The 20,778-nt window shown below is 37.3% G+C and overlaps 1 protein-coding gene across 13 annotated transcripts in view; it reads left to right on the forward strand.

Annotated features, from left to right (window-relative positions):
* SUPT3H (SPT3 homolog, SAGA and STAGA complex component) overlaps nucleotides 1-20,778 on the forward strand; it is a 285,459-nt gene that overhangs the window by 205,230 nt on the left and 59,451 nt on the right. For all 13 annotated transcript variants that reach the window (XM_082049036.1, XM_082049035.1, XM_082049030.1 and 10 more), the window contains one exon: nucleotides 19,454-19,529. In XM_082049036.1, coding sequence (XP_081905162.1) covers nucleotides 19,454-19,529 — 76 coding nt within the window. The remainder of the gene's footprint in view (nucleotides 1-19,453; nucleotides 19,530-20,778) is intronic.

Here is a 20,778-nt window from a genome sequence, read left to right on the forward strand (position 1 = left end):
TTTTACTACCTTCTTTTCTATATTGCCCATGGTATTGGATTGAATTCAGATAGGACTTTGCAAACAGGCACAGACACTTGAGCAAAAACTGGAGAATCACTTGAGTCACTCAGTAGTCACTATCTGTTTATTGTAATCATCCTTTGAGTAAGTTCCAAACTAAAAACTAGTGTGCCACAAGACTTGATTACATATTAGCCAGTCGCTAAGTACAGGTGGTGTAATTTTTTAGTGCCCATTTGCAAAGCCTACGTTCATGCTAGAGTTCAGATCTCATTAGAAAAGCTGAATGATCTCTTGCCTAAGATGAAAGTCAATAAGACCCTCTAATAATAAACACATTGTTTTCTATTCAATTAAGAAGTATATTAGAAATACCAGCATTTTGGGTTTTGAAGCTCATTCTTATAGGACTGCACATGTAACCTGAAAACTTAGACTATCCCTACAAGAGGATCCAACTGCAGATTTTTAGAGTAGATATTTCAGTACTGAGAGTAAGATTAAGAACACAAATACGCTGGAAAATACAAAGTATGCACATTAATGTGGTTTTAGTTTTATCAGCTTTCCATGTAAATTAAGATGCAAGGAATTAAAGTGAATCACAGAATCACAGGATGTTAGGGATTGGAAGGGACCTCAAAAGCTCCTCCAGTCCGATCCCCCTGGAACAGGAACACCCAGATGAGGTTACACAGGAAGGCATCCAGGCAGGTTTGAATGTCTCCAGGGTAGGAGACTCCACAACCTCCCTGGGCAGCCTGGTCCAGGCTCTGTCACCCTCACTGTGAAGAAGTTTCTTCTCATACTTAAGTGGAACCTCCTGTGTTCCAGTTTGAACCCATTGCCCTTTGTCCTACCATTGGTTGACACTGAGAAGAGCCTGGCTCCATCCTTGTGACACTCACCCTTTACATATTTAAAACCATTAATGAGGTCACCCCTCAGTCTCCTCCAAGCTCCAGAGCCCCAGCTCCCTCAGCCTTTCCTCACACGGGAGATGCTCCACTCCCTTCATCATCTTCGTTGCCCTGCGCTGGACTCTCTCCAGCAGTTCCCTGTCCTTCTGGAACTGAGGGGCCAGAACTGGACACAATATTCCAGATGTGGTCTCCCCAGGGCAGAGTAGAGGGGCAGGAGAACCTCTCTGACCTACTGACCACCCCCTTCTCATCCACCCCAGGTACCATTGGCCTTCCTGGCCACAAGGGCCCAGTGCTGGCTCATGGTCATCCTGCTGTTTCCATGACCCCCAGGTCCCTTTCCCCCACACTGCTCTCTAACAGGTCATTCCCCAACTTATACTGGAACCTGGGGTTGTTCCTGTCCACATGCCAGACTCTGCACTTGCCTTAGTTATGCTTAATTAGATTTTTCCCCGCCCAACTCTCCAGCCTGTCCAGGTCAAGCATCAGGTAGGTGAGCATAGGACATCTCTTAACCAGAGTAGTTGCTTCCCGTTGTGTTGCATTTTCTTGAAGCATTTCTTTCTCCTTATGCATTAAACTCAGAAGTGATTAGCTGCTGAACCTTACAAACTAAATAAAAGCCGCAATTCATAGCATGGAAAATAAATACTGAATTGTGATACCAGAGCAGAGAAATCTCTGGAAAGCAAGCCTGCCATTCAGAAGGACCTTGTGGACAGACTGGAAAAATGGGCTGATGGGAAGCTCATGAAGTTCAACAAAGGCAAATGTGGGATGCACTAACCCCATGCAGCAGTACAGCTTGTGGGCCAGCCGCAGACTGTGCTGTGTTAGCAAGAGGTTAGCCAGCAGGTCAAGGGAAACAATGCTTCCCCATTATTTGGCACTTGTGAGACAATATCTGGAATTTGTGTCCAATCTTGTACTCCCAAGTACAAGAAGGACTTTGGCATACTTAAGCGAGTCTGGCAGAGGGTCATAGACTCATAGAATCACAGAATAGTTTGGGTTGGAAGGGATCTCCAAAGCTCCCCCAGTGCCACCCCTTGCCATGAGCAGGGACATCTTCACCCAGATCAGGTTGCTCAGAGCCCCGTCCAGCCTGGCCTGGGATGTCTCCAGGGATGGGGCATCCACCACCTCTCTGGGCAACCTGGGCCAGTGTTTCACCACCCTCAGTGTAAAAAATTTCTTCTTCATGTCTGTCCTGAATCTCCCCTCTTTTAGTTTAAAACCATCACCCTTTGTCCTACCACAACAGGCCCTGCTGAAAAGTCTATGCCCATCTTTCCTACAGGCCCCTTTTAAGTACAGAAAGGCTGCAATAAGGTCTCCCTGGAGCCTTCTCTTCTCCAGGCTGAACAACCGCAGCTTTCTCAGCCTGTCCTCATAGGAGAGGTGTTCCAGCCCTCTGGTCACCAAAGAAGTTCAGGGGACTGGACTCTGCTTCAATGTGCATGGTGATAGGATGTGAGGTAAAGGACAGTGTTTGGACTGAGACATAATAGGGGGAAAAAAATTCTAGTCAGAGATTGAAACTGGTTGGTCAGAGAGGTTGAGGATGTCTCTAACTTTGGAGATAATCCAAACCTGTCTGTTCAGTTTCTCAAGCCACCTGATCTCATTGGCCTTTTGAGCAGAGAGTTGAACTAGAGATCTCTGGAAAGGTCCCAAACTTTTTTTGGTGTATATTATTCTATCATTCTATGATGCTGTCCTGAAGTTACTCATTTTTCATGCTAAAATGGCAGGTAGAATAGAAATAGACGACCTTTTGTAAATCACGTAAGTGATAAACCATCTCAAATTTCTAAAAACTGTTTAAAAATCTAGGTAGCGTATAATTGGACTTTTCAGCTTCTGCACTTTCTATAATCTGTAGCTGCTGGTATTTCCTGGAATAGACATTTTATGTATACAAGGAACAGGGTTTTCTGTCTTTGATTTTGTCTCAGTCGTTGTGGTTTATTTTATCTATAATGTTGCTTGCTGTATTCTTCCGTCAGAATATGATCTGGCTGCTGTGCAAAATTGCACTCAGTGGTAGCTTCACACATGTGTCGCGGCTATGGAATCAGAACCAGTAAGATTTAAGCATCTTAAATGTCTGTTGAAATGGTAGAGTAATATAATTAAGCTCTACATGTTGCAAAATGTGAGATGCATCCACTAAAAAATGGACCCACAGCATTCCTAGCAGAACAGCATGGGTAATAAACTGGCATAATTATTAACTCTACACAAAGTAGCACATCTCCATTTGGGTGAGACATTTGGATGTTCTGCCCATGAGGCTTTAAATGTTCTCTCTTCTTTTTTCTTCCATTTTACTCTACAACTTTTGGTCAAAATTGAGGATACCCAGACAGTTATGCACTTAAATTAAATGAATCAGCAAAGGTGATTTTAATTTTGATACTCAGTTCTCATTTTCAGATAGCTACCTTACAGAAAGTCTGCATGGAGTAAACATGTGGAGTTTAATCTTACAGATATTCTTGAGACCAGCATTTATCTTTTTAATAATCTGTGGTTCACATTTAGCTAACTTCAATGTGGCAAAAATTAGGCATTGCTGCTGCTGCTTTGGCTTGACAAAGCACATCCACAACTAGACCTGTATTTCCAGGGAAGACCATAATACTGTCACTAGAAAAAATACTGATTTTGCATACAGAATACTTTTCAGAAATAGATATTTAACAAGCAGTGGGGGGGCAGGCTTATTCTCATTTGAATATGTGGATTTATGACAACTTAAATCTTTTCACTTTTGTACACAGATAGCGGCAGGCTTTTAGAATTTCTTTATCACATTGGTGTCTGTATCAGACACACTATACTTTTGGTGTTCTGAAAGAGATTTATTTAAAAGCAATGGCAAGAAAGCAATGTAAAATGGCAATATAAAAATATATATGTATATATATTAATATTCATATATTTCAATCTCAAATCTGAAACATTTTTTCCAGACTCTTCTTCTGAGTGGCACATGTGAGGGGCAAAGATATGGACCCCTTGGTAGCAGCGTTCAGTGCTGTTGCAACTTTGCCTCTGCAGCTTCGGAAGCAATCATTAAATTTGGGTTTCCATTTGATCAAACGAAAGAAGGACGGGTAGTCTCTGTCAGAGGGCTGGATTTTATTTCCCAAGGCTAACAGCCATTTCCAGGACTTTGTCAGACCTACTAAGAATTTTTTCTACCGTTGTCAGATGGTATTATTTAAAATCAGTTCATCCACTTGTGTGGGATTCATATCCTATATCATACAGTGCCTCTGACAAGAAGATGCTTTTACTAGGAGTGTTATTCAAAGCACTGTTGATTTTCTCAGGCTGCAGACATCTGCAGAAAAAGCTTGTAGAACATAGAGCATCTGGTATCGTGTCCTAGCTCCTTACACAGGCCATATCAAACAGCTTAGAAACGGAACACATACTTTACATCCGCTTGGAAATAATTTTTTAAATGTTTATTGGAGATGTATTAGCTGTCAGCCCATATCATCAGCTAATTATTTTGTATCTGAAAATTGTAATGGCATCCTCAGATGTACTAAACTCAGGCAGATTTCCAGCTACTAATCACACCCTGCTTAAAATGGGAGTTAACTCTTGATGATCTGGAGATCTGATTTCTAGTTCCAGTATTTAGAGGAATGTGTCGGTGAGGTGACTGCTGTGCCTCCTAACTTTGTTACCCTATATTATATTTTAAAGAGAGAGACAAAAATGCTGAAGAGACGTTGGCATCATTGAGAAATGCTAGATCAGACTCTAAAAATGTCAGAAAAACCCTGAAGGAGCCAGTCAACCAGCAATGAAGCACAAATTTTCTCCAACAGCATAGATGATGGAATGAGAACCTACAGCAACTTCTAACAGCGCAGTCAAGTAATTGATGCCAAACTGTGGTTGTTACTGTTGCTACACTGTGAGCACCTTTAATACTAAATAGACTTGAACCATAAAAGCTGTGCTTCAAAATCTGGTTATTAAAGGTATTGTTCTTTGCATCCCAGTAAGCTTAAATTGTCACAATATTTTGAACTACTATGAGTTGGGCTATTTTTAAATATTTTTTTTTCGTAGATCTTTAATTTATCTTGCTATTCCTCCACCTCTAAAAAAACTCCTAAACCTTCCATTTCATTCAATCGAACCTCCAAGAAAATCTAAATTGAATGCGAGAAATCCTTAGAACTCTTAAGAGGTTTTGATGTTTCCAAAATGAAATAATGAAGCTGTCAGTGCCCAGCAACAAGAATATCAACCTGAACTATATTATATATTCAGTAACTTTATAACTGATTTTGAACCAGAATTAGAGCCATGGCTTCCTGTTGACAGGATTATCCTGGTAGTAGGATTCTGAGATCTCTCTTGCTAAGCTCTTGAATTCAAAGCTTTCTACATTTTAAAATCATTTGACCAACAGTGGAACAAAAGTATTATAAAAAAAAGGAGAATTCTTTCTAGATTTAAAATTGTTATCTGTTTTCCTTTGTTGAGTTAGACAGTGCTATCATCTTTGGAAGGTGTTGTTTTATTGCAAGAAATTTAAGAATGCTCAGGCAATAGTCTCTTGTTAAATTTATTTCTATAACAGGCTGGATTAATTAATGCTATGTTCAAAAGCTATCATTAATGCAGCAAACAACTTGTGTATCAGGCACTTCAAATTAAGAACACTGAAAGTCAAATTCCCCAAAGTAGCCCTTTTTGTTTATGTCTTACAGTGTGAACACTGTTTATATCGCTTTTAATTGCTGATTTGAAATAAGCAGTGGCTTTGAGGTTATGATGGGACTCAGAGGAGCTGTGCTGATTTAGAAGAACTGAAAATCTGAGCAGTTAAATAGTTCATAATTAAATTTACAAATCAGGTTACATTTAAATGAATTATTTTCAAATGATTTTAATATGACACATTTCTACAGAGTACAATTATAATGGAGACTGGTGTTGTTGCTTTGAATTATTATATTATTATATTAGGGCAATTTAGAAATCTTTCAAAATATTTTCTAATTACGCCTATCTCTCCAAATGAGATAAAATTAAGCAAAAAAGTTTATCATAAAATAAATGCTTTAAAATACTCGTAGTAGCTCAGAATATTGTACCTCTAACTTCATAGTAATTTTTAATTTTGATACATTGGTAAATTTGATTTTTGTGGAAATGTGCAGCCAATATGAATTTACATTTATACCCAAAAAAGGAAAGTCCAATATGTGCATATTTAGTATCCGGTTCAATTTATGAATTAGTGCTACATTATTAAGTAAAGCTGAGAATTTCAGAGGTCATTGCCATAAAGCATTCAGACAGTTCCTGACCAATATAAAGATCTGTTATCACTGAATATGTCTTGCTGCAAATGAAAGGAGTTTTAAAATAATTGCACATGTGTCATATTGAACAGTAGAATAGTGCTGTAGGATTTAGCTGAGATAGTGTTAACATTAGCTCATTATATCAATATTTGTAAGATTCAGATTCTCGAGGGTTGTTTTTTTAGAAAGCTGTGTATATTCATTATCAGTTTAAACCATCAGTATAAGAACTGCCTTTGTCTTGGAAATATAAATAAAGACTTGCCAGTAGAAGGTGAAGACTCTTTACCCTTTTACAAGTGAAGGGAATGTGTAACAAAGGCATTAGAAGTCTGAAATTTCAGCAGAACATATTACTTTCATGGCATGTCCTATACTAAAAAACTTACAAATATTTCACAAAAAATATTTCTTCTAATGTGTTGTTTTAAAATCTGTATTACTTAAGCAAATATTTAAATATTATATTAGTTTTTCTGCATACTTGACGTGAATATAATTCTACCTTCCTGCCAAGTATGTCAAAACCCAAATTCACTTTCATTTGCCAGGGTAAATGTTTACTTTGTTTTCCCACATAATGTGGTCTTTAAAGTGTCACCAGGCTACCAAATCTGATTGCTTTTTAATAGAGACACGGTGGGGGTTTTTTTTGCTTTCATTAGGAAACAGGATAAACTATCAGGAAAGTTCATTATGGTAATGAACCCATATACAGTAGATGCTCTTTACTCTCCTTCCTCTCAAGATGATTATAATAAAAAAATAATTCCGTAAAAACTATTGTAATGGTACTTCATTTTATATAAATGTCTGAAGGATCTATAGTATTATAGTAATGGGTGTTGGGGGGACAACCAGTATTGCAGAGCAAGAGACCAGGATACATAGGACCTGTTTCTCCTGTTAAAGGTGAGCTGTGATGACTTGATGAGGTTCCCCAAAACCACTTTGTTGTTTGTTTTGCTGTGAAATGACCGAGATCATTTAAGATATAATTCATTGGAAAGCTGCTGTTGAGAAACAGTGGTTTCACTAGTACAGAGCATCTACACTTCAGATACTCGAAGCTGCCAGCATTTGCTTGTGTAGTTTTTCACAAGTCACTGAGTTTCACTTTGACTTTTAGTCTTGAAAGTCTCAAAGTATTAATCCACTCTTAACCGAACCAAAGAGGACTTGCAAATTTTGTTCACAAATTAAAATTTTGAATTTTATGCTTTTAAATTACATACCTACAAAATTTCATCTCAAAGTTTAAGTTCTATGCCGTAACACTAAGTGAAACGTAACCGGCTTAAGCATTCTTGTGAAAGTTTTATGCAATTAAAAAATATATTTGTTGAGTTTTCCCTTTTTCTTCTGGAGAAGGGAATGAGGATGTTTAATCAGAGAACTCCTGCTGTGGCTTTGGATGGTGTTGTTTGTTTTGAATTAATGACAGTGTATATTACTTTGGTTTTATGTAAATGCTTAATAATTTTGTGGTGTATTTATCAATAGGCATAGTGTAAGGGACTAACTAAATCCATTGTTCTAAATTAACCAAATTAGCTGGTGGTTCAAATTAACTTAATTCCAAATGCCAAGTCATTTTGTTCAGTTCTGGAATCTTCATGTTTTCCTTTTCCTCTCTAACATTAGAAAAATAAAAGAGAAAGTAGAGAAAAAAGAAAAGCGTTTGCTGATTAAAGAAACTGCTTTTGGGAAAATAATATTTTAATGGTTCTGTTATATTTCTCATGTATATAGTGGAGATAATGCTCACAAGGCTACTATGAATATAAATTTGCCTATATTTAAAGAAATTAAGAAGCATTCATGAATTGCAGCATGGAAGATTTACCTAGTTAAATAAATGGCAAGTGTCACACAATCATTAACATTTAACTAATGAAATATTTACGCTGGGCCAAATTCTGTTCTCAGCGTCATGAATGAAATCCCAATGAAAAGAAATATCCTAATGCTTTTGTTCAAAGCCTTTCAAGTCAGACAGTGATTTTTAGTGTCTCCTTACTCTTAATACCTGGGCACATTGTTCAGTTTTGATTTGGCGTTTTTCTCCCCCAGCCAGCGCCATTTGGGCAGACACAGCTGGCGGGTGTCGTGGCATCACCACACACAAACTTTGCACTGGTTTAGTATGAGTGCAAATGACCCCATGAGCTTTGCAACAGTTGTGAAAGAAGCCTTAAAATGTGATTAATTCAGCCGTCATTTATACTTGGTCATGCTCAGATGGCAAATTAGTAGCAGAGTCCTGGTAGGAGTTTTGAATATTGAATATTGAAGCCCTTTTAGTTTTCTGGTTCCAGAGGTGGGAGGCAGCCAAATTCAGCCTGAGAGGCTGAGACACACATCTCAGTTATCAATTATTTTAATCTTAAAGAGAAATATACTCTGCCTTTATAAAAACACATGCAGATTATAAGTAATGCACACTGGTCACTGTTTTTTTGAGGAAAACATTTCCTTTTAAACTCCATGTGTGACTCACTTATCCCCTGAATTTCATAACATGATTTTTATCTGGAGTTCCACGTCTTGCAATTATCAAATTAGAAAGGTTTTTCCAAAAGAATAAAAATCTAATCACAGGATTAGACTCTATGGCGTAAATGCCACGAGTTGAATGTGCAATGTCTATGTGCACATTGCTTGTGTTAAGGAAGGGAGAATACGTCTGTTAAACCACTCTGTTGGTCTCTGATTTTAGTGGACAGAAAAAGTTTTCTAACAGAAGTTAATTCAAGTAAATGTGCGCTCTCCAGTCACATGCCAAGGAGCGCACATCTACGTGCATCTAGTACCATGTATTTTAATTTTAATTAAATTAAATTAATTAATTTTAATGCTTTCTTTATAAACATACATGAATACACATCTTACACAGATTCATCATAAAATTTGCCAGATTTGGATTTGTCATGGAAAACGGCTGAGCTAAATTGTTTTGCTCATTTTTGTATTAAATAAATTATATGAATTAATTAATTAGTGGCCTTCCTTGCGAAAACCAGATCAGTGTCTGGCACTAGGTGCATCCCCTACTTTATAATCTCCCAGTTTGCGATAGCAGCGTGTCCGTATGGTTAAAGGGTGAAGTTCTCAGCTGGCAACCAGGCACGTGTTTCTGTCAGTCACCTCCATTCCTGTGTCTGCAGGGAGAAACGCACATCCAGAGGTGACACATTCTCTTACCACACCTGCCGTAGGTGTGATCAGCCTATAGAAGTGCTTCTCTTTTCCAAATAATTATAGAGGTGATTGTTTTTTCTGCTTTCCTTTGACAAGAGGCTGATAACCATCTATACAAGATGCAACCTTAAGTTAGGAAAGATCTTCATAGGGTGAGATTTCATCTATAAGTTGTAAGAATTCATTCAGACTTCTTAAGTGGATTGCTGTAATGCACACCAGATTACATGTGCATATAGCAAAAATTTTGTTTCTAATTCCTTATTTGTGCGTAAATGTTCTGCCATTATTTTGGAGGTTGTGCTTTTTTTTAAGATAGTTTTTCAAGAAACAACATAGCTAAAAAAAAATTATATAAACCTTATAATTCAACTCTGATTGCACGGGTGTGCTTATTACATTACGGTACTTGTGAATCTCCTGTGCAGAATGACAATTTCTTGTGGTGATGAGGATACCCCAAAGAATGGCAGATACTGACATGAGGATGGAGCCAGGCTCTTCTCGGTGACAACCAGTGATAGGGCAAGGGGTAATGGGTACAAACTGGAACACAAGAGGTTCCACTTAAATTTGAGAAGAAGCTTCTTCTCAGTGAGGGTGACAGACACTGGAACAGGCTGCCCAGGCGGGTTGTGGAGTCTCCTTCTCTGGAGACATTCAAGACCCGCCTGGACACCTTCCTGTGTAACCTCATCTGGGTGTTCCTGCTCCGGCAGGGGATTGGACTGGATGAGCTTTTGAGGTCCCTTCCAACCCCTGACATTCTGTGATTCTGTGTGAATCTGTGACTGTGAAATTTGCTGTTCTACTGGGAATGAATATAAGACTAGTCTGTTTTATTAAGGGTAAGGGAAAAGACAGAATTATATTTACAAATAAGATAGCAAGAGTAAAATGAATATGTATTGTTCATATGGCATGAAACTTAGTCCTTTACTCATTAAATTGTTCAATATCCTCATAGTGAAAATTTCTATTAATCTTCTCATGCTGCTTCTTTTACTTTGGAGCTCTGGAGTGTTATTCAGGAGGACATGTCTGTCAGCAGGCCTGATTCACAAAGAATTACAAAAATATGCTTTACAGGATAACAAATTTTATCATAAGTATTGCATATTAGTATGAACCTTGGGTTCACTTTGCTTTCCTTTCTTTTCAACATAAAGAGTGGAAGAGAGATGCTCTTGAGGACTTTTCTTCATTTCTCATTTAATGTAGTAGAATTCTCAAATGTGTTTTCAGAGGTATATATCAATGCTGGCTATTAACAGGATAGACTTTTGTGATGCATGTTTTTTAAATTGGGTTTATTGTCTTACTTGCATTTAGAATATGTCTGGGCATTGAGTTTTACTGGAGCTAACTATATCTAGGAATAATCTCCTGGTGAACTCTGAATTGAAATAGCCCCCTTCACCTTATGCCATTCCATTTGGACCAGTAGAAGCAGGACTGGATCCTCCAACCCTCTTCTACACCCAGAGTGGTGACAAAGCACTCGTGGCATGTTGTAACTTTACCACTCCAACCCAGCCTTCGTCCAAGATTATAAGGTGATTGTAGCATGGAGGGGGTTGGTCTCTTCTCCCAAGTAGCAAGTGATAGGATGAGACAAAATGGCCTGAAGTTGCACCAGGGGAGGTTTAGATTGGATATTAGGAAAAAATTCTTCCAGGAAAGGGTTGTCAGGTATTGGAACAGGCTGCCCAGGGAAATGCTGGAGTCACCATCCCTGGAGGGGTTTACAAGATGCATAGATGAGGTTCTTAGGGACATGGTTTAGTGCCAGAGTTGGGTTATGGTTGGACTCCATGATCTTGAGGGTGTCTTCCAACCAAGATGATTCTGTGATTCTATAAACAGCCTTTGAGCAAAAACCCATGAGTTTCTGGCCACAAGACCAAAGAGCATATCAGCTTAGCATGGGGGGGAATTTTGTGCAGGGGAAGGAGAGCAGTTTCAGGGAGACAGATCATTTATAAGGCAACTCTTTTGTTATTCAGTGCTGAACTACCTATCCTGGATGCAAGTGGCTGTGCCTAAATTGGGTTCAAAACCAAGCTACCTGCAAATAACAATGGGGGAAAATATTATGAAGGTCAGAGGTACTTGAGGGTTTTCTGAAATGATACATTACATAATAACTACAATAAATTTGCATGGAATCCAATACAAATATTAAGTTTATACACATGTCTAAGCTATATGTCCTTTTATTTATCAATCTATCCATATCTCTGAAAGCTAAAGAAATATCTTATAAAGCTATTTTAAAAATTTCTCATACCTTACAATATTTTCCTTTTGCTCACAAATGAGCCTCTGTAATTATTTTATAGTTAAATAGAGTGTGATGGTTGATTTTGACTGCAAACAAATGGAAAACTAAATGCAAAAGGGACTGTTCTGATATCTCCCAGACAATGAGTGATGCTTATTTTGATGACCAAAAACTGGTAAAGCTGTTTCTATTAACTTCATGTATGAATTGACACAGAGTCAGGATAAGCGTTCAGAAGAATGCTGTCCAGAAGACATGAAGGTGTCATAATATTAACCTGGTATGTAAAGTTTTTGATGTACAGCCAGGTGAAAACCACAGAATGGTGTTTCAGTGTCCTCAACCAGAAAAATGAGGGAAGGTCAGTCATCTTTATATATTAATAAATCCCATGTAACTTTTAAAGTTTGGTAGCATAGTTTATCCAGAATTATTTTATGTTTTTTGGAAAGCAGTGGTAGAAAATAGCCATAAATTTAACACATAGTTTTACAAAATTCATTATGATACTTATTATAGCAGAAAAAAAAATATTTTCCTGTAGGAATCAAAGGTATTCCTTGAAATGGAAATGTTTCATTTGCTGGTTCCAGCTCCACATTGCAGGCTAGTAGTAATAAATTTAGACAAGGAATTTGGATGTGATGTGGAGCTTGTTCAAATAAATACAGTATGTGCAGATTTTGTGTATGTTCAAGAGCAAAGCATTATAGGGGCAGTAAGTCCTTATCAGGAGGTCAATTTTATTTATTCCTTATGCAATGAGATCATGACTGCTGGGAATTAATCCATTCATTTTGGTTTTGTCTGTGCAGTTTCATTTGCTTTCTTTCTTCATAATTCTCTTGAAATTTTTACATAATCTTACATAATCTTGCCAGCTCCCTTCCCCCTACTTATCTGCAAATACTTTGTTAGATTACGTTTTACATGCTTTGAGGAAGATAATGGAGTTAACACACACCCGGGGTACAAAGCTGCCTTTGTATATAGTTGTGTTTCTTCAAGATCAGAGCAGGATCCGAATTTACTGAGTGATTCTCTAGTCTTGGTTTTTGCTTAGCCCTACAATGGAAGTTGTCCTATTGGTGATGGTGTTCTTCACCCATCACTCATCAGAGCAGGATTCATCTTCTTTTTCTGAAGATGTCTGTAGCGTGGACCTAAGCCACCGTCAATAGACCTCCATTGGTGATGTCCACAGTTGAAGAACTTTGAACAAATTAATAAATGTGATTCATCCGACTTATTTTAAAGATCTAGCTTAGAATGAAGTTGCTCTCTAAAAGTGTCCTTCATCTTTTTTACTATAGAGGGACTTGAGACAACTAATTGGGATACTACACATGTTTTAACTTGTTAAAGTGAAACCCATCTTTTGTCCCTGGACAGAAAATTGACAATTTTCTATAATGAAAAATTATAATTTTTAAAAAAAAGCCCATTTTAATTTATATTTCTCATCATCCAGAGCTTCCTTTCATGTCATTTACAGTTGTAGATCCTTAACATCCCTGTGACAGTTAAGATTTTTAAGGTCTTAAACTTTGTTTAATGGGGTGGAGTGGGGTTAATAATGTTGTTGAGAGAAAAGCAAAACATTTTTTTTACTATTTATGACTGTGCAAATACAATGAAATTGGGATCATCTTGCTCTGCCAGAAAAAGACCTTGTGTTTTCTTCAAATAACAAAGCTTTGGTGAACTTTGTACTCAACACATGACCACTGAAAACCAGTATTACATCAAAGGCCTCGAGTTTGCTATACAGACTTGTTCAGATTAATGGTTACTGCAGCGTGTATGGTATGTTCTATAAGAGGTGGGTAAAAATGATAAAAATTCCCTGTATGTCTGTACTTTATAGCCAAATTAAGTATTACATTACATAAGCTATTGATCTTTCCTCAAGTGGCATTTTTATTTTCTATATAAAACTTTGAGTAAGCTTAATCCTTGAAAATGCTTACTCTTAAAAACCTTTCCTTTTTTTTGTTTACCAATTCAATTGATTCTCAGAAGAGTAAGTACATTTTTCCTTTATGTAACAAAAATCTTCAGATAGTGATAATGCTCAGATATAACTTAAAGATACAGAAAGCTCAAAAAGTATTTTCAGCATGTTTTGTAAGCTCTTCAATATTGAGCTACCTTGTGCTTTATTTCTCAAATGCTTTTGGGATTTTTTAATCTTGGTAATTTTTGACCTACAACCCAAGAGCTGTCAGGTACAGCATAAAGCACCCTGTTACTCTCTAGTCTAAATTAAAAAAACAAAAAACAAAAAACAAAAAACAAAAAACAAAAGTTATTTAGCATACTCTTTTAGTAATATCAGCCATTGTTTTTTCTCTAGGGCAGTCACCTAGCTCCTATGAAGCCATGATAGGTACACAATAAAGAGGTCCTTAGCAAAGGAAATCAGGAAATCACGCCACAATATGAATATGAAAGCTGTTTGGGAAGCCAATATCTTCATCGTTAATATTATTCCCAAACACAAGGTGTCCAGCCATGCTGCATATGTTTTTCAAATGTTCCAGCTTAGCAGCTACTCGGCACATTTCCTTCAAACACAAAATAGTTACTAACCAAGTTAACATTTGGCCTCTTGCCTTCCCCCCACACAAAGAGCTTTATATGTCAAGTGTGAAAGCTTCAAAATGGAATCCAAATAAGATTATTTTTCACCCTGGATGGAAGGTGACAACATGCAACTCTTTACCTTTCTTTCTTTTCCCTTTTTCGTCTTCCTTTTTGGTTCTTCATGCTGAAAGAAAGATATAATGCAACACATTTTTGGAAGACTAAGCATATATTTACCATGCCAGGTCCTATCTGCTGCATCCTTCAGCGTGTTCCAAGGAAAGCATGCAAAGTATTTTAACTGTGCTGTACACCACATAACTCAGCTTCTTAACTGCTTACAGTGACTAGTTCTACTACAGAGGGAGTAAAATAATATATATTTTAAAATTATTTTGATAAACCAGTGGGGCAGTGTCATTGATGCCATTTATTGTATCTGCTTTCAAGCTGAGGTTGCTTCAAGGTGGCATGTTGTTAGGGGTTGCAGTGTTTCTTCCTGTAGGAAAGGTTAGAGCAAACTTGCTTTTATATTGATGAAAGAGAACTTCAGTCCTGGGGTGAATTGCTGCTCCTTCCCAGAACAGAATTTGGAAAATTTCACTTGCATAAAATTAAAGTTGTCTCTTAGTTAAATCATCCTGATTGATCTACTGTTTCCATGAAAACATCATTGAAAAATAAAGACGGTGAAAAAGAGCAAGTAGGTATTGTGTAGACTTAAAAGAAAGCGTTACTTACAGGTTGTAGCATTTTCCCAAACTTTCTGTGACTTCCCAAACAGTGAATTCTGTTTCCTTTAAACTGTTTTGGCCTGGACTAACAGTGTGTTTGCAGTAATGGGCTCAGTCTTTTTATCCTATGTTATTGATTCATTTTGAGTTTATAAAATATAATTTAGAAATGCAGAGATAAGAGAAAAATATTTTTTTCAAAGCAGGAATGATGTAAAATAAAATAATTACTGTTTATAATCTCAAGAAGTGAAGAGGAAAGATGATCTGTTGTCTTCAGCTTTGCTGTTTCCTTACAGATAATATACCTATGCTTTCCATCTGTTTATTTCTCCTGCATTTGCTGGTTATTTACAGACTATTCTAAAACTGGTGAGACTGATGGAATGGCCATCCTTATCCCTTCAACTATGAATTTCCATGCTATGATTTGGGGTTTTTTGTTAAAGTGTATTGGGAAGAAAATATAGTCCAGTTATTTTTGATAAAAGCTATTTTATCTTGTGATGTTTCAGAGCATCATTTTAGAATCTACCAGAGAGGAGAACTGAAGGGAGAAAGTGATTTTATTTCATAGATACGTAGGTAATTTAACTACATAAAACATTCATACAGAGAAAAAGTGTTAATATTCATTTAGTATATACGAACAAAATTAAGTTCAGTGTTTAGACAACTACTGTAGATAATTTGTAGAGAGAAACACAGTTCCTTTTGGAAAAGTTCCTCAGCAACACCTTTCTTTTAATCAACCTTTGATTATTATTTTTTTGTTTCTTATGACAAAACTTGCAGCGTTTTGATAGTGGACGTATTGTTAGGTGTATTGACAGCACACATTTTCAATTTTATAGTGTATTTGCTGAGAGTAGCCATTGCTAAATCATTTCATTTAACATAACTGGTCTTGGGATTAATCTGTTTTTGCAGTTTCCATATTACGAGATGCCTGTAAAGGTTAAAGTATCCTTGTCAAATTTCTAGAAGTCTTTTTTCTTTGTCATCTCTGGTAGGGCTTTGAAGAGTACCTCCTCATGTTACCATTTCGTGTCATTTTGCTTTCCTGTGCCGCCTTTGTTGTTGCAAAGGGTTTTATAGCCCTGGAACTGCTGGAAATGATGGTTAATAGCCAATGGCTTGACATATGATGGTGGAAACAGGTAAAAACTGAATATTGTTCCGTATTGTTCAAGATCTCCATCAACAATGTGGAAAAAAAAATGCACATTCTGCAAATCTGTTGATGACAGTAATTAAGAGTGGCTGGCACATTGATTGATGGAGCTTCAGTCCAGACAGGTCTTGAAAACCTTGAGAGCTGAACCAACAGAAGCTTCAATGAGTTTCTGCATCTGGGATGGGGTAACCCCATGCATCAATACAGGCTGGATACCAACTGTCTGCAGAGTAGCCCTTCAAAGAGGAACCTGGGGAGTGATAACAAACATCAAGTTGAACATGTGTCAACAGTTTGGTCTCACGATATTAAAGCAAAACTCACAGTATTGCAGAAATGTGGCTGGCAGACTGAAGGAAGTTGTCATGCCCTTCTGCTTGCTCCTGTTGAGCCACATCTGGAACACTTCATCCAGTTTTGAGTCCTTCAGCTCCATGGAAATTCTGAGAAACTGGAAAGGTTTAGCTGAAAGCTACTGAGACCTGAGGGCCCTGAAGCACTTGACCTGTCGGAAGAGGCTGAGAGAGTTGACTTAGTTTTACCTAATCTCAGGAAGAGGAGACTGAAATGTGGTTAGATAGAAGTCTATAACTGCTGAAGGACAGTGATAAAAATGATAGAGCCAAACTTACTAGTGCTGGGTACAACAAAGAAGGTCAAGAACCACAAATTGTTGCTTGACAGGTTCAAGTAGGACGTTAGAAATCTTTCTGACAAGTGCAACACCAGAGCAGGTTACCCAGAGGAGACCTAAAATCTCTGGTTTTGGACGTTTTCAAGACTAGAGAAAACCATATATGACTTTATCTAGTGTTGGCAATAGTACTCTCTTAAGATGGAGGTTGGGCTAGAGACCTCCAGAGGGAGCGTTGTTGGAGGGGAACCTCAAGCAACAGTTCTGCCAACCTGCACTTTTCCATGGGTAAAATTTCGAGAAGATTTCGTCACTTTTAGAGAAGCTCAGTCTATTTGATTATCCACATAATGTTAAATTATTTCAATATGACCTGGATGCGCCCAACATGTAACATTAGACTGGCAAAAAAGATACAAATGATTGCAGAATTGAAACTATTTGCATAAAAATATAGCATTTGTAGTTATTTGAAAGAGTCATCTCTTAATATGTGAAAAAAATTAACCCCAAAATAGATGCCTTTCTAAAATATGTGGTGAAATTACACATTAAATTCTAGGACTGCCATTTCTAGGATGTATTATGTGAGAAGTGTCTTGTGCTATGCAGAAGTTCAGATTAGATGATCCTGGTGGTACTTTCTGTCTTCAGAAGTATGACCAAACTAATTCAGAGGCAAACCAGACCTCGGTTATGATTATACTAGATGAGGATTGAAGTTACAACATGTACTGTGAAATTTTTAAAGGATACAAAATCAATCTAGACTTAATGTCTTGATGGAATAGATTAACTGAATTTTTTTACTTATCTGAAATGGCAGCTCCACAAAATGTAGTCAAGATGACAGAAGCACGCATAGGAGAACTGAAAAATGCCTAAATAGAACATTTTCTATCCTGGTGACTAAAAGTCAAAATACAGTAGAAATTATTGACTGGGTAGAAAAGAGAAGAAAAGAAAGAAGGCATGTCCAGGTATGTTCTTGGACATCCAGTGGTTCCATTCACAACTAAATTGAACATGGTGACTGTCAACAAGATCTCATAGTTGGTGGATTGGACTGTCATAGAAGAGTGACCTAAAAGGCAGGGAATAGAGAAACTGTGTCTATGAAGTACTGATTTGATGTTTACTTATTTATTATTTGAGAAATTGCTAAGATCAAATGCTGGTTGTATAGCCTGGCTCCAAATGCCCTTATAAAGAGCCTCTTTTGTTTTCCATTAAATCTGATCAAAGAACCTCACAATTTTGATTTCATCAGATGTAAAAGTGCTTGGGGAGTCAGAGCAGAATTTGTGTGCATGTGTGTGTTTTCTTTATTTATTTTTCTCTGTAATGCAAACACACCTGTACTTTACCTTCTTTGTGCATGGTTTCTTGAGCTGTATGGACTTTACTGCAGAAGTAAAGCCTTAGTGCCATCAGCCACTCCTGATACCACTTAGTTATGGTTCTGTTATTACCAGGTATAATGATTTATTCATTGAGTCATTGTTTGGAAGATACATATATTCGTTTCCTTGATGTTTAAGACAATCTACTTGCCTTGTTTGAGAGACCTGAGTAACCAGTCTGCTTCTGAAGAGGATCATCATTCTCTTTTTTTAACTACTGATTCCTGCCTCTGATACGTGAACAATTTAATCTCTCTAGAGAGACCAGATCCCTATCTTGTGAAAATCAGCCCTGCTCAGTTGGAGTAAGCAGAACTCAAGGATGAGTTCAAGCCTAACCATGAATTTCAGTGCTGCTTCAACTGTGATTCAATTATAGCATATATAGGAGGGGAGGGTGTGTGTAATGTTTATGGTTTCATACCTTGATTTTTCTGAGGTACACTTTTTGGTGGACACTGGACTCTGTGTGAAATACGTTCTTAAATCAGCCATTTGTTTTCTTGAACAAGCTCTAATTCGGTCTAATTTCCTTTCTTCTCCTGTAGGTGTTCAGAAGTATAAAAAAAAATGAAGCGTAAACAGTGAAAAAAAAATGAAACAGATGCATATGTCACTTGGTTATTACTGTGGATTGAATGTGGGAAGGGGCATTTCAATGCTCCGCTCTGTCTGGTGCATCCTCAATGTGATGGAATTTATTCATTTCACTGCTGCTAATGCTCCCATTTTGGACAGCACACAGGTTTAGTTCTGCTCAGTGCAGAACACATTGGCCTCACTCCAGGAGAACATTTTATTTGTCTGGGCATCTGTAAATATGTAGCAGACTGTTCACATCCCTCAGTTTAAATGTGCACCTCGGTCAGAGCACGATTGCTCAGACCTTTCCCAGCTCAGCCCTCGTCACTGTTGGAGGTGAATGGTACACGAGCAGATTTTTAAAATAAGAATTGACACGTTCCTCTGGGTAATTTAACTCACGAGACTAATAACCAATCCGTGGTTTATGTTTCTGCATCTTAACTTGTTCAATGCATGTTTGATTTGGGAGGGTTACTTCAAGGTTAGGCCAGGGGTGCTTTGCTGCTATAATTTCTCTTGTGGAATGCAGTTCTTGTTGGAATAAGGTACATGATGTACTTCTACTCTTTTGTCAGAGAGCAGAAAGACAAACACGAATGATGGACTCAGTCCAGTATGCAGAATTTTGTGAGAGTCGGCAATTGAGTTTTTGTAAGTATTATAATGGCTGCACTGTGTTAAGATGTTCAGTTATTATTTTATGTAATAGAGAACACAGCAGAACCTCACATGTTTTGAAAGTGCTTTTGTTTCATCCACAATAATAAAAGTTTAAATTCTTCGTCTGCATAACTCCTGGGAACAGTTAATTTAGTATAGTTTCAGGCTGTCAGGCAGAGTATTTTATTTGAATATTTACCAAGCTTTCTATATGCTCAAATACTGTGCTGGTGGGAACTACCGCAAAGATAGAATTTGTAACGAGTTAATGGATTAAAACAACCATACTTGCCTGAAGTCTGTAATGGTGGTGGTATAGTCAGCAGATTAGTAAAGTTCCATGGTTGCAGGTTTTTCGGAATGCATCTAAAATTAGAGAAGAGCAGCGAGTTTTGCTTTTATTTCCCTATCCGCAGAGACACAAAGAACTTACTAAAGAGTCTTTTCTATTTTAAGCTGTAAGCTCCTGCTGTGGAATTTATGCAACATTAGCCAAATTCATCAGTATACACCATTCCAACACTAATAACATGATGACAGAATTAGGGCTTTACTAGCACTGGAAACCAACTTACTAGAAGTACTTGCAGGCCACAGTTATAATGAGCTGTAAATTAATGGACTTGATCATGTAGCAAAACATCATTACAGAAGCGGTTAAGTGATGACTAAGGTTTTAGGTCAAATGTCGGAGAAAGTGAGGTGAAGGAGCCAGTAAAAATCATGACAAAACAGCACATGATCTGACAACACAGACTTGAACACAATGGTGTCTTTAAATGAGAGACCTTATCTTGTTCTTCCTTTCAAATTCAAAGAGTGACTCATTTATGGCAAATAAATGACACATTTGAAATATTTTTCTGTATCAGCAAATGTCAGCAAATGTAGGAAAACATGTTTTGTAAGCATTTCTTTTCCTGTTCAATATGTTTTGTAAGCTTAGTTATAATTTGGCATCACACATCTGTGAGCCATTAGATAAATGATACTTCGGATGAGGGTGACTTCAGCAAATGAGAGGTTTGTGATAAAGTCATTTTTAAAACCCAGAAATTATCATCTGGAGACAGAACAAATAGAAATCTTAAATTTTCAAAATAAAATCGAATGTTGCTGACCAGGGGTTTTGTGACATATAAAAAATCTCAATGGTATTTACACAGTGTTTTAAAATGACCATTTCTATACAGTTCTTTTCACTGGCTTTTAATGTCATTAAAATATGAGAGAACTACAG

This window comes from Streptopelia decaocto, assembly GCF_964273445.1.
Source record: "Streptopelia decaocto genome assembly, chromosome: 3".
Lineage (NCBI taxonomy): Eukaryota > Metazoa > Chordata > Aves > Columbiformes > Columbidae > Streptopelia > Streptopelia decaocto.